Source organism: Calonectris borealis, chromosome 5 (assembly GCF_964195595.1).
Source record: "Calonectris borealis chromosome 5, bCalBor7.hap1.2, whole genome shotgun sequence".
In the NCBI taxonomy this organism is placed as follows: domain Eukaryota; kingdom Metazoa; phylum Chordata; class Aves; order Procellariiformes; family Procellariidae; genus Calonectris; species Calonectris borealis.
The window spans coordinates 3,584,890-3,598,383 of record NC_134316.1 but is presented as its reverse complement, the minus strand read 5'-3'; the positions used below and the strand labels follow the sequence as shown (position 1 = coordinate 3,598,383).

The 13,494-nt window shown below is 36.7% G+C and overlaps 1 protein-coding gene across 2 annotated transcripts in view; it reads left to right on the top strand.

The window, feature by feature from the left end:
- The window catches only part of NIN (ninein), a 55,863-nt gene extending 43,654 nt beyond the window's left edge, over positions 1-12,209 (top strand). The window contains exons 24-29 of one of the 2 annotated variants that reach the window (XM_075150731.1): positions 284-463; positions 999-1,148; positions 1,696-1,794; positions 5,397-5,588; positions 10,849-10,962; positions 11,941-12,209. In XM_075150731.1, the coding sequence (XP_075006832.1) occupies positions 284-463; positions 999-1,148; positions 1,696-1,794; positions 5,397-5,588; positions 10,849-10,962; positions 11,941-12,150 (945 nt within the window). In that variant the 3' untranslated portion in view covers positions 12,151-12,209. Of the gene's footprint in view, positions 1-283; positions 464-998; positions 1,149-1,695; positions 1,795-5,396; positions 5,589-8,507; positions 8,972-10,848; positions 10,963-11,940 lie in introns of those variants that run through there. The other variant, XM_075150732.1, reaches the window with a different exon arrangement.
- The last annotated feature ends 1,285 nt before the right edge of the window (positions 12,210-13,494 follow it).

The window sequence follows — 13,494 nt, the reverse complement described above, 5'->3', positions numbered from 1 at the left end:
GCACAAATTGCTTTTTTGTGTTGTTGAACTCTGTGCACTCATATCAACCGTTCTGGCACACAGCTATTATCTATGATTTTAGCCAAAGGAAGCACTTTAGTTTTGCACTGTGATTAGCGTGTTGGGTTTCTTAGTGGAAAACAGTGTGTAGGCTGGGAGGAAGATGGGAATCCTGCGACTTTAGAGTCTGCAGTTACTGAAAGCCTACTTAAAACCCACCTGAATAGAGAAAATGTCTGCTTCTTTGTTTAAGGCCTAACCCTGCAATTCTGTCTGTCTTAAGAATCGGGTTCTAGAACTGGCTGTGCCTTCCTCAGGGCTGCAGGACCAACAGAGGCAACTACACTGGGATGAACTGGACCAGCTGACGAAACAGGAGCAGCAGCTGCTCAGGCAGGAGAATGAGAGGCTGCAGAGAGAAGTCCAGAGCACTAAAACAGAGCTGACTCACTCCAGGGAGAAGGTAACCTAAGCAAGCCGACAGATCACAGAGGCGGTCCCTGCGCGTTAGGCAAAACTTAATGATTCTTTTTTTGCAGTGGGTAATACAGGAGAGGAATGTTGCTCATTAGTTTTGAATAGAAACATTTGCAGAAAGAATGCATAACGGAATAGTCTTCCTTTATATCTGCACTGAGTATGCAGACACTCTTACGATGTTTCAAACAGCTCTTTTCTTAAAAGAAAATCCTGGTAACTCTTGTCTAAGATGCTGGTCTGACTTTCAATTAATGCCCTTCAATTTTTTTCTTTCATAAAAACTTCTTAGTATTCTGAGCATTCTTCATGTCCAATTTCTTGGCTCACAGTATTAGGCAGATTATGGGGAATGGAAGGGAAAGACCTTTTGTTGCCCAAAGCTAATGTCAAAAACACACCAGCATCTGCTATGAGTCCGAAATCAATTGGTACTCGGTTTTTTAGATTAAGTAGATGCAATTTGATTTTTGAATGGTCTGGAATGTTTTTCCACATTTGTTCATCTCTGGTCTCTTTAGATCAGACAGCTGGAATCTACTATCCTTTCCCTAAAGCACCAAAAGCATCAAAGTCAGTCAGGTATCGTCAAAGCCATAGAGCAAGAGAAATTAAGCTTGAAGAGAGAGTGTGAACAGCTTCAGAAGGAGTTGTCATCTGCAAACAGGAAGGTTAGTGTTAGATGGTAAATACGTGACTCGATGCAGTACTTTCCATCTGTAAGAGCTAATGTGGTAAGCTGTAATTTTCTTCTTTTACTCTGAGCTTTGCGTTCTTTGTCTCTTACGAATCCCTGTCCCAAGGAGCTGACTGTCTTCTGTGCTTCTGCAGAGCGTGCAGGGTGGAAGTCTAAGCCAATGTGCTGCAGGACTTCTAGTCGGTACAAACAGTTCAGTGGTAGAACATGGGAACCATAAACAAAACGCAGCCTGCTCAAGTGCTCCGCAATACACAGCGCTTGTGTGCCAGCATTACCGCTTTTAGATTAAAAATCAGTTACTCTGCCTATTCTTTGAAACTTGTGTCAGAGACACTGTATAACATTGTTTTAGACATCACTTTCAGCAAAGCATTACACTTGTCCAAATACTTATGTCTTTTAATCTTGAATTGTCTTGATGTGCAGTGATTCATGACTTGCATATTGAAAAGAAAAAAAAAAAAACAGATAAAATAAGAAACTACTATCTTTCTAAGGAAACTTCTTGTTTTTAATAGATCAGTCAGATGAATTCTCTTGAACGTGAACTGGAAACCAGCTCAGAAAATGAAGGGCTAAGGAAAAAGCAAGTCAAACTGGATGATCAGTTAATGGAGGTACTTTTCAATCAGTATTGACTGTACTGAATAGTGTGGGGCTTTATCACTATCTCACTGAATCTGTGAATTTATTTAAAAATAATTTCTAGATGTGTAGGAACAGAGGAAACTAATAGAAACTAGAAGAATTAATCTCCCCTAATGCCTAATCTCATCTTTCATGATCAAGATGTTAGTGTGACAAACGTGCTTCATGTTGTGGTTTATCGTAATTCACGTAAGGCTTCAGATATAAAATCAAATAGCGAAGAAATTTGTTGCTGTGCTTGAGGCAAGGCTAACACTTTCCTCTTCCTTCCTAAAACATGTAACCTCAAGTTTCCTAACTAATATTTGCATAATGCTGCTCTTGATGTAGAAACCTGTTCTTATTTACTATGGGGAATAACTTGCTGAATTTAAGCCTTGCTATCTTATCTAGATCATGATAGAATAACAATTTACACAACTTGTTGTTAATCTAAAGGCATGAGTGAAAACTTCAATTGAGATTCTTCCAAAGCCTGCTGTAAATGTGGATGTTTGTTCAGTACTGCTGGAGATGGATCATGCTGGATGTTATGAAAACTGCATAATTCTTAGGTGTCCTTGGTTACAGGAATGGGCAAGCTTAACTATGTGAAGTTAGTGTATCCCTTAAGGTCAGGCTAGACCTCAGAGTTGTCTCTCTGCAGTCTTGCCTAAACTTGATATCCTGAATTTGAGTTTAAAACACAATATAAAAAAACCCACCACAACTTTGACTTATTCCATAAATCAAAGCATCTTCTAGATGAGGCTTTTACAACAGTGTTTATTAAAAGACTTCATGTTTTTCATCAAGAGAGCAAATGGAAACATAGTATATTCAGCATAACATGTAATTAGCTGTAAAATTGTAAAAACTTGATTAGAAAAGATGAGATTTTGACAAGTTATTGAAAAGACTGTTTATATGCCCTGTGCTTTTATTTATATAGCTTTAATTAAGCTTTGGGAAAATTCCAAACACTGTTAAACCTTTTAGTATAAACACCAAGCATGAAATTGCATTTTCTCCTGAAATTTGTATTGCAAACATGCAGGACTTTTGTTACTCCTGATAACACTCTCCCAGCAGGTGTGTATAACGTTCACTTAGCACTTTATGACTTCTAACTTTCTCTTTTGTGCCTGTTCTCCTTTTGTTCATGGCTAACCTGTCTAGAACTCAGTGGTTGGAACTAGCAGAGAAGGGTGCAGTTCTCTTTCTGAAATAGTGTGCGAAGGTAGAGCAATCATTTTCAATGTACTACCATAGCATGGAGAAAACATTTTTCTTTTATGGATTTTTTTTTTTTAATTCCATGCATCTTTTAAGTAAAGAAGCCACTGTTCATTTTAATGTAAAATTTTTGCTTTGACAGCTGCACTAACTTCTTTGTGGTTAGTATATCGTGCAATTTGATTCTGTAGGCAAGGAAGTTGCATACTTCTAAGGCATTGCCATGAAAATGGAGAGAAATAATCAATTGCATGCAAAAGAATTAAACTGATCGTAAGAAAATGAAAAGTGGCTCAACCCCTTCCTTCTAACCCGTTGGCTGTGAGGCTTGAAGGTGTTTTCATATTTACCTCTGATACTGCATGCTTTTTCACCAGACTGTCAAATGTGTCCTTAATATTAACTGATATGTGATCACACTCAGTGTCATCCCTAATAGTTTAGCAAGTTCATTATTGTTCCACTTTCTTCTACAGATGAATATGGCAAGACTACATTGTTTTCATTAGCCACACAACTCGTATTTATTTTTAAGATGCTGTTAACATTAATTGACTGTTTCTTCAGCTCTTTAATTAGATACTCGTGTGCTTCACGACATTACAGGAAACGCTAAACAAATTCCATCAAAAGCTCATTATTTTGACTGTTTACATTGTCAGTAAAAGAATAGCTCCTTTACAGACAGGTTGATTCAAGAGAACCTCCTGACAGTTTAAAAAAATACAAATAGCTTTATTTTAAAATACTTACAAACCTATTTTCTGTTTACCTGGGCCAGCAGAGGTGTACAGATGCTAACATGGCCAGAAGAGCTGCAAAATGCTTACAGTTGTTTGTATTCTAGATGAACTCAGTAACTGAAATACGATTACAAACTGAGGCCTTAATTCTATCACTTCTGAAAGGAACATTAAAACCACTAACATAATTTTATATGCCTTTTCCTAAGGGAGCAGAGTAATGGTTTTGAGATAACAGGTGGGAATTTTATGATGTGGTCAGCTGAACTTTATGGGAAGAAAGTATTAATCTTATGCAAATTCAAGCTGCAAAACAGCTTGTCTGAAACATCAGGGGGTTTTACTGTACAGTTCTGGTCTTTTTTTAGTATTATAAACTATTCCAACTGTGAGCTAGTCTTACCTGGATTTTACTTTAGTCTAGAAAAATGCTAAATAGTCACATGAAACAATCTTAGCTCTTAATGTTGTCCAAAAGTTCATCTAATGCTGGGCCAGTTTATCTAACTTGGGCTCTCATGGTTGCAATGCCACCGTAGTAAGGTAATGCCAGAAATGTCATATGCTTGCTTGCTATGGCAGTAACTGTCATAGCATTGCTTGGGAGCAGCACTTAAATGATGTGGAAAAGCTAAACTGTTTGGGACAAGTCTGTTCTGAGGTGTTCTTTTTGCTGTAGCAAGTACTATTAGGAATGCGATCCTTTTGTCCCACGTGAGATGCCTAGTTTTACCAATTAAAAGACTTCCCTGGTAGTATAACTTAACAAAGGACAACCAATATGCACGAGCTCTTTGTTGGTATATACTATCTTTACATTAAACAGACTTGCTGATGCATTTGGTAACCTTTTTTTTAATGAAAGCGAGACTTAAATTTGGAATTAAACTACTTCAGATTACTACACGCATCCATATCTCAAGGGCCCCTCTGAGTATACTTTTGCTTATGCAGCACAAACACTCAGGAATTCTCCAGACTTGCTATCAAACTCTGCTTGTGGCATGTCTCAAAATGAAAATTATAAAATGTGTTAAAATTTCTACAGTTAGTAGTGAACATAAGGAAAGATATATGGGATTCTAAATACTGAATCCTGAATGTAATATAGCAGCTGGCATCAAATTACTTAAGTCACCATACATTACATCGAAAATTTGTTTTGCTTTTGAGAATGTTATCTCTCCATCCTAGATAAAAGACTAGAAATAATCAGCACTGGTGGACAACTTCTTCAGCCTAATGTTTTTATTAAGTGGATACTATTTTTAGAAGAGCTGCTGAGATCAAGGTTAAAATTATAAAGGACTATTAAGCTAAAGCTCACCACAGGCCAATTTAATCAGAAATTCAGTGAATTTATAATTCAGTTCTGAAATTATGAATCAAAGCTCAGATTCCTTTACACTTCAGAACTGCACATAAAGATGCATCTTTTTTCATTGGAAAGAGAAAAGCTGTCTACTTAGCTTCTGTTATGGAGGTCAGGCTTCTTTCTCTTGCATTCAAGAAGTTGTTCAAGACTAATCTGATGTCGAGCTCATCACTAAAAGATCTGTTGTATGAACAGCAGTGCTGCTTTCTCCTGATGGCCGACTTACTTTACCCCTCAGATGCTCCACTCAAGCGCCAGTGTGATGCTTAGCCCATCACCGCACTCCCGGGAGCTCCCGCAGCAAGGCTGTGCTGTGGTGCCCAAGGAACAGTTCCTGCAGCTCCAACACCAGCTACTACAAGCAGAGAGGAGGAGTCAACGTCTTCAGGAAGAACTTGAAAGTAGACCCTCTGACACAAACATGCAACAGGTAAAGCTCTCGTTACTCTGCAGGTTACAACTTTAAAAGGGTATCTGGTTAGTTTTCTTGTTTGTTCAATTCTGATGAGATCCGTTCTCTGTTTATGCCAGTTCAAAAATTAAAATTAAAATTCATTCTATCAAAGATATGTACAAAACAAACCTTTTTTTGTACATATCTTTGACAGAATGAATTTTAAGCATATTTAGCTTGAGCCATAGCTTAATTCTGAAGTCCTCTTAATCTTCTTGAAATAAAAAACACTCCTATCCACATTCAACTGGCTTTTCTCCTTCTGATCAATGTGCAGTAAGAGTTTATAGGTTTTGTTTTTTCTTCACCTAATATCCATGTCTGGAACCATTGTTTTAAAAAATATACTACACCACATATAGCACAAGCACACGCCCATCACACATAAAATACTAGTTTGGGCTGCTGCTGCCACATGGAGTTCTGTCAGCTGTAGTAAAGCATAATACAAACAAATTAATCCTTTTTATAAGGTCAGCCTATCTTCATTATTTGGCCATAAAACAAGACATTGTTTGGAGAACACTCCTACCATTATACAGAAACTTCAACATTAGTATTTCTCAGGAAAAACAATTTAATTCCAAGGAAGATTACAGCCACTGCACATATTGGGCTGAATCACTTTTAGTGTTGTTTTGTTTTTTTAACATGTAAAACTGAATTATGGGCAAAAGGTAGAAAAGTTTGCATCTCCCATATAAAACCAAGCTTGGGGACTAGGCTTGCCAAATTACTTTTTTCTTCAAAAAGTAACCGTATGTCTAAAGCTCTAAATAACTTAGATAAAATACTAATGCTTTTATTAAGCTGTTAGCAGAAAAAAACACTTTACATTTTAAACTCAGATTGCAGTTATCCTTTTAAAAAAAAATAAAAAGACTAAGACTTTGAAACTCAACAATCTCTGAACGTTGTTAATAGGGTATTCTGGAAAAAAGGTATCACGGAGAAAAAGTATATGCAGTAACAGTTTCTAAAGTTTCCAAAACTTGGAGTAAGAATTCTTTTTTAAGAAAGGCATAAATCTAAAAGTCGTCGTGTCCTGTCCCGTCCCCGCCCCCCCCCCCAAAAAAAAAAAAAAAAGAACTTAACAGCAAATAATACAGGATAAATAAAAATAAATCAATTGCAAGGTTCTCTCCCTTTCAGCTGAGTCCTGATAGAAGTGCATTACCACAGGCTAATGTACTTGGTCGCATACAATGGAAAGTAGAGCGTGCAGTTTAATTTTGAAATCAATAAAAGCCATATTACAGCACTAGCATCTGCAAATGAATGTGCTCTGTATTGCATTAGGAGTGATGACTTTGTAATTTTGCCTTTGAAAGCCTGAGAAACAATTTGCAAACTACTCACATCCTGGAACTTGTAGTTCTACAGATAAATCACTTCTACATTTCCTGTAAAAGCTTTTATTCTGGAAGGCTTCATGAATTTAAAAATACTTTCTGAGAGGCTTTGCAACTATTTTCTGTCAATGCACTAAGCACTTAATCCTTTTAATTTTTTTCTTTTTTTTCTTAAAGTGAATGGATATTCCGGTTTATAACATCTCCTACAGTTTTTTTTATGGACTTTACTAGATAACTGTCTAAAATTACTATTAAACACATGCATTCTACAACTATAAGCAAGGCCAAATTTGTTTTAGTTTGTCTCAACTTTGACATTTCTGTAAGCACATCTTGCTTTAATTCTCACTGATTTTTCTTCGTCATCCTGAATTCTAGGGTTAACATTTAGTTGAGCTTATGTCCATTTTAATGTCCCCTTTAGCATCTTGAAAAATTGCATCCTAATCCCTCTTCATCATCTTTTCACCAGTGAGTACAATGTCAGGTTATCCATGCTTTCTGTGTAAATTTAATCACCTAGTTTTGCTGCTGCTGCTTTGCACTTTGCAGCTTTCTCAGATCCTGAGTCCTTCTGTGTAATAAGGTATCCAAAGCTATCCCCCTTCCTTTTGGAATTATTTTATGTTCATCACGCTTTGCAATTTTCATTGCTTTTTGATCATTGCTGTGGTGGTCTGCGTTCTCATTCATTTTACAGTCAGTCTTGAGCTGCTGCCCTCCAAGGGCTACAGTCATATGTTCAAATTTCACTAAATTAAAACTCCTGAGCCTTTTCTACTGTGTTAACCTGTCTGGACTCTTCTGAATTCCAAATGACTGTTTCTGCTGTGTTTAGTGCTGTGATTCTTACCTGCTGCACCGTAGCAATCGCTGCACTTGTTCTCATATTCCTTGCTCAATAACTAGATTTGGGAGCCTGTTAATGACCCAATATTTTTCCTAAGTTCTCTTAACTTCTGCTAACCAGTATTTTTGTTCAGAGTACTTAGACTTGCTCAACTTCTCCTTTCTTCAGCTCTTTATTTCAAAATTCAAATCACCTCTGACCAACAGCTTGTTCACCTGTCTCAGGAAAAGACTTATGCCTAGGTTTAAAATAGAACTGCAAATAAGTTTTCAAAGGAGGTCAGTTGGACTACATTTTTCACAAATGCTATTTGGCAATCTGTGAAATTATATATAGATATATAGTGGCATATAATTTCCTCTGAGAAACTTAACTGCTTTGCTAATTGCAGTTAATCATGGCCACTGATCTTTTTAAATCCCCCAAAACCATGGATGAGCCACCTGAAGAGTCCTTACATCTAGAAAATGCATCCTGAATATCTCCTCAATGGCATATGTGTAGTGCTAATACTAGTATTTAGAGAAATATAATATGTGATACTCTGCATGTTTTCTTTTGTGTGTGTTTTTTTGTCTTGCGTTGCTTGCTTCGCTTGTATTGGTAGTTTGCTTTAACTAAGTATACGTACGTATTTAAAAGAAAATCTGGATATCAGGGTGAAGTATCCCACTTGCCTTCTTTCTCTAGGCCTTGCTACCGGAGCAGCGAGCAGTGCATGCAGATTCCTACCGGAGGATCGGGCACCTCTGACAGCTTGGCTGCTTACGATCTCATTCCTTACCATGATAAACACACACAAACACACGAACTGGCATAAGCTGAGAAACTTGAGGATCAAATTATTTTGTGCTTTTTCTAAAAAAAAAAAAAAGTCTCCACAGTGTTATTTCCTATTTATTTGTCTAGAAGCTATTTTGTGAAAGTTCATAAGCTGTCTTTTTTTAATTTGCTACAAATACTTTTTATTTATGTTATTTAAAATGTGGAGTTGTTCAGTGTGGAAAGAGACTATTTTTCTCAAACGGTACTAATTTTATATGAGATTTGAAGAAAATCTGGGGTATTTATACTGCATTTTTGTATAAGATGTATAAACTTTTTAACAGGGAAAGATGACATTTTTGATGTAAATGAAAAATAAAATTTTTTTTAAACATAATGTCTCTTGTCTTAATAGTATCAATAGTTTCAGCTTTATGAACAAGAATTAACAAATTTTAGACAAAATATTTGTCTTTGATACTGAGGATTGTCACACCAGGACTTCTGGGAGAGATTTGTAATAGGGGATGTACTCAAGTACAGATACTCAGCTTCTCTTTAGCAGATGTACCTGCACATTTAAGAAAAGAATTTGCATAGTATGCAGGCATGTTCTACTGCTGTGGCCAGTAAAAAAGCAGTGCCAGAAAAGGGAAAATTATTAACACACTTGTTTCTTGGATAACATTCCTTAGTGGTTTTTCTTTTGTCTCAAATTACTAGATTAAACTAATTTTTAATACTTTAAGAGGTCAGCAAAACACCTCTTTAAGGCCTATGATTTTTCTAGTTGGGAGCCATGAACCATTTCAGCTGTTTGCTTTCAAAGAAATTTCTGTTCCTATCTTTCTAGTGACCTTAAAGCTAATGCTTGAGCTGGCTTCTCCCATTAAACATGAAATAATATGAAGTTAGAACATTCTCAAATCAACTTTAAGCCAAAAAAACAGGATCACAGGTATTGAGACCACTATAATTCTTAGTTTCTACTTAACTACTCACTCAAGGCTCCTGCAACCACTATGAAGTGTAATAGTCAGCCATGTTCTTGAATTCCAATCAAATTACAAGATAGCTCAAGATAACTGGGCTAGAAAGTCCCCTGCAAGTTCTGATTAGTAGTTCTTTTTCAATCTGGAAAAATATCCAGTCCAGCAACACTGTAAAACTGCTTTCTATGTGACTCTAATGTAACTTTTTTCAATTTTTTTCAAAAGCTAAGTGATCATATAACCCCATACATAGATTTAAGGAGTTTCTGGTGTTACAGCAAATAAAATGTTGAGTGGGCTTCAATCAACCCCCTACAGGGATCTTTCTACAGTGGTTTAAATGAGCAACTACCTACCTGAAACACTCCTCCCTCAATTTTTCATTTATCCTGCCCCACATGTGTGAAGGTACTTTGGTTTTGAAGGTATTTTGTTTTGGGGAGAAGGTTAGTGCTTTCTCAAAATTAAGCTTCTCAGATGACTTCCTAGAATTAGAGTAACAAGCTATCATTAAAATAAAGAATCCCTTTCCCTGCAGTCAGTGTTTGAAGTTACCAAATACAAACAAGCTTTCTTGTAGTTCCTGGTGTTTCTAATTTATTTAGGAAAATTTCCTTCAACCGTTGGTGTAACGGGCACTCTTGTGACACTGAGTTACTATGCTTTTAGTTAGACTATCTGTTACCTCACTGAAGAAAAAGCGCAAAAGCATTTTAGAGTTACTATTTGGAAACATTAGTTATCAACAACTAGTCTAAAAAAAATGTGAAAAATCGAGTTTGGGATAATAGCATCCTACTTTTTTAGGATATTACTCAATTTCAAGGGGTCTTTCGCATGGGAGAGTTATACTGTCAAACTAACATGCCCTTATGACTTCACCTTAATTTTTTGCTAAAATCGTTAAGATTTTGATTAGTATTTTGTTCTCCACGTTCAACAGAAATATGGCAGCACCTAAGAACCAGAAAAGGAAACTATCCAGATCTGACTATCGCAGTCAAGGCAGAACTTAGAATTTTACATCAATTTTTCCTAGATCTGGTAATCTCAAGTGTAACTTAGACTTGGAAAACTAGTTCAATGCTGCGAGTGTCCTTGAAGTGTTGCCGTAACATTTTGCTTCCATGAATGGTTTATTAATTTAGTCGACTCTTTAAAACAGACTCACACGTGGAGTGCCAGCTATTTTCTTAAGCATAAACTGAAAAAAAGGAGATTGGTAAATGAACTGATTTTTGTTAACTGATTCTCACATAAATGTTGCTTTCCAGGGGGGTCATGAGCAGCTGCTAAAAATGATGGAAGAACGTATGATGGACGTTGAACAGAAACTAAGGCTTGTGAAGAGGCTTCTCCAAGATAAAGTAAATCAGCTGAAAGAACAAGTAAGCATTCTTACTCTCTTCCTCAAATCGTCCCCATTACTTCCGTAAACAACTAAGTGGGCAAAAGCTGCCAAGCTATTCTTGCTTAGAATGAAGTTAAAGGTGCTTTCCTTTTTTTTTCAATGCTTCTGAGCTGAAGTACAGCATATTTGCCCAAAACTTCCTAAAACTCCAAATTGGGGACTGAATCCACCACCCATTAATTTCCTAAAAGCTATGCTTGTTTGGTATGCTGATGCACTTAAAAGTCACGAAACAAACATCAAATTCCGGCCAAGTATCCTAACTGGGAAAGTTGCTTAGGAAAGGAGGAAAAAGAATTTCCTGAAGAGTACAGACGGGATTACTGTACAACTATTGATTTCTCGATGCCCCCTGCCCCAACATACCCTTTGCTTGACATGGTTTTGGGGTTTTTGTCCTTGCCTTGGTCTGCCGCCTTCAGAAATCCTCAATGGTGTAGGAAAAGGTGGCTTTTGAACATTTAGTGTGACATGATAACAATCTCTCTTTTCTACTGAGGTACAGTCTCTTCTATCATGTTAAGGAAGTGCTATGCTGACAGGGTCTCCTGCCTATTCCCAAAAGCATGTAGACAAGTGCAAGGCTGCTCTCCCCAGTTTTATAGGAGGAGCTGGTGGTCCAAACCTCGGAGGAAATATCTCCGTGGGATCACTGGGCTTGTGGATCCTCTTGTAAACTAGACTTATCCTTAGAGGACAAATGCTATAAAGCAGTACTCATCTGATCTCCTTACAAAGTCTTTCCAGTTTCAAAATATTCATAGTATCTATAAAGACTCCACAAACACAGGTTTTTAACAAAGCAAAATAAGATGAATGGGTGGGTTGTCTTCCTTTGGTATTTGAGTTACAATAAAAACATTTACCTACTTTCCCAGCACTGTTCTTGCTTTTAATTTTTTATTTTTATTTTGCTTTTCATTTTCTGAGTAATTATGTTCTATTCACAATTCAGCTTTCCAAGAACACTAAAGCAGATGCAATGGTCAAGGATCTCTATGTTGAGAATGCACAACTGCTGAAGGCTTTGGAGATGACAGAACAGCGGCAGAAAACTGCTGAAAGGAAAAACTATTTACTAGAAGAAAAAATTGCCAACCTCAATAGAATAGTAAAGAACCTGGCATCCCCATCATTTAATTCAGCATCCGAGATAAGGTTATAGCAAAGCCATTAAGCCTGCCACAGTCCCATGCACTTTACTGAAATATTAATATTTCAGCTTTTCACTATGTTGCCTTTTTGTATTGATAAATTTTAGTTAACAAATGCCTCCAAGGAGAGGATAGAGCTAAATCCCAAACCGGACACTGCCAAAAGAGAACGTTTGTTTATTCCCAAACTGTTTTTCTGCTAAGTTTTGCCTAAAAGTAATCTTCGCTATGTAAAAAAAGACACACAGTCTTTTTTTCTAGATTAACTTATTTTTGATACTGTGGTTTTAATTTAAAATATAAATTCTGAATTTACTGTACTGAGTCAATTATTCCTATCTAGATTGAAGCCAAGGTCTGATGCAAACTTATGTTACTGGATTCAAAACTTTAAAATATTTTTGGCTTTCTAGGATACTTCATGGTCCAAACCTAGTAATATTGATAGGTCAGTCTTCAACACTGTCCCTGTAATTGCTGTGGAAAGCAAGACTTTCCTGATATGGTCTGTGTCCTGCAAACTGATTCTGGTTTCTATAAAGCAATATGCTCCACCTTACGCATTAGGTTTCTGGGTTATTCTTCATGGCTGTTTCTCTGCAGAGCTCAGAAAATAAGTTTTCTTAAAAATATGTAAATAGACTACTGCCTCCAACTAAGTGTAACAGTATTTCGTCTGAAGAAATTTCCCAGCTGGCAAATAAAGACTACTACTTTTTTTTTTTCTTTTTTTTTAGCTGTGCTGCCAGACAACTTAAAATTGTAGAGGCCTTAATTTTTTTGTATGTGGAAATAAGTTATACTAAACAAAGGAAGAGTTACTAAACAGAAGTGAAGATGTGAGTTTTGTTTATATAATTTTTAAACTCGGTAAAGCAGTGGAGTGTGTTTATTAAACAACTGGCAGAAGAATGAAGAGGGGGACTTGAATGATTTCTTCAGTGAAATCCTGTCACTAGGCCTCACAAACATGGACCTTTGCCATTAATGCAGTGTTCGTTTTGACCCGAGTGATAATTTGGAAAGGCCCGTCATTTGTAGTAGATCCTAGTACGGAATCCAAGTTTGTAATTAATTGTGAAGAAACATATTCAATATGAGTATGAAGAACTCAGGGAACTAAATTAGCTTCCTTCAACACTATAAATGAGGATATTAATGTCAATAGATGAAGACAAATGTGCATTAGGAAAAGCAGGATAAACCAAATTGTATTTGGATGAGTATTACCTTAGTAATCCTAGACCAACGTGCAGAAGTGCTGTAGTCATGAAGGTCGAAGAGCATCAAGGTCTGTAACGACAGGTAATGCCTCCTATTTGATCAGTCGATGAGGCTAGGGAAATGCAGGTTCT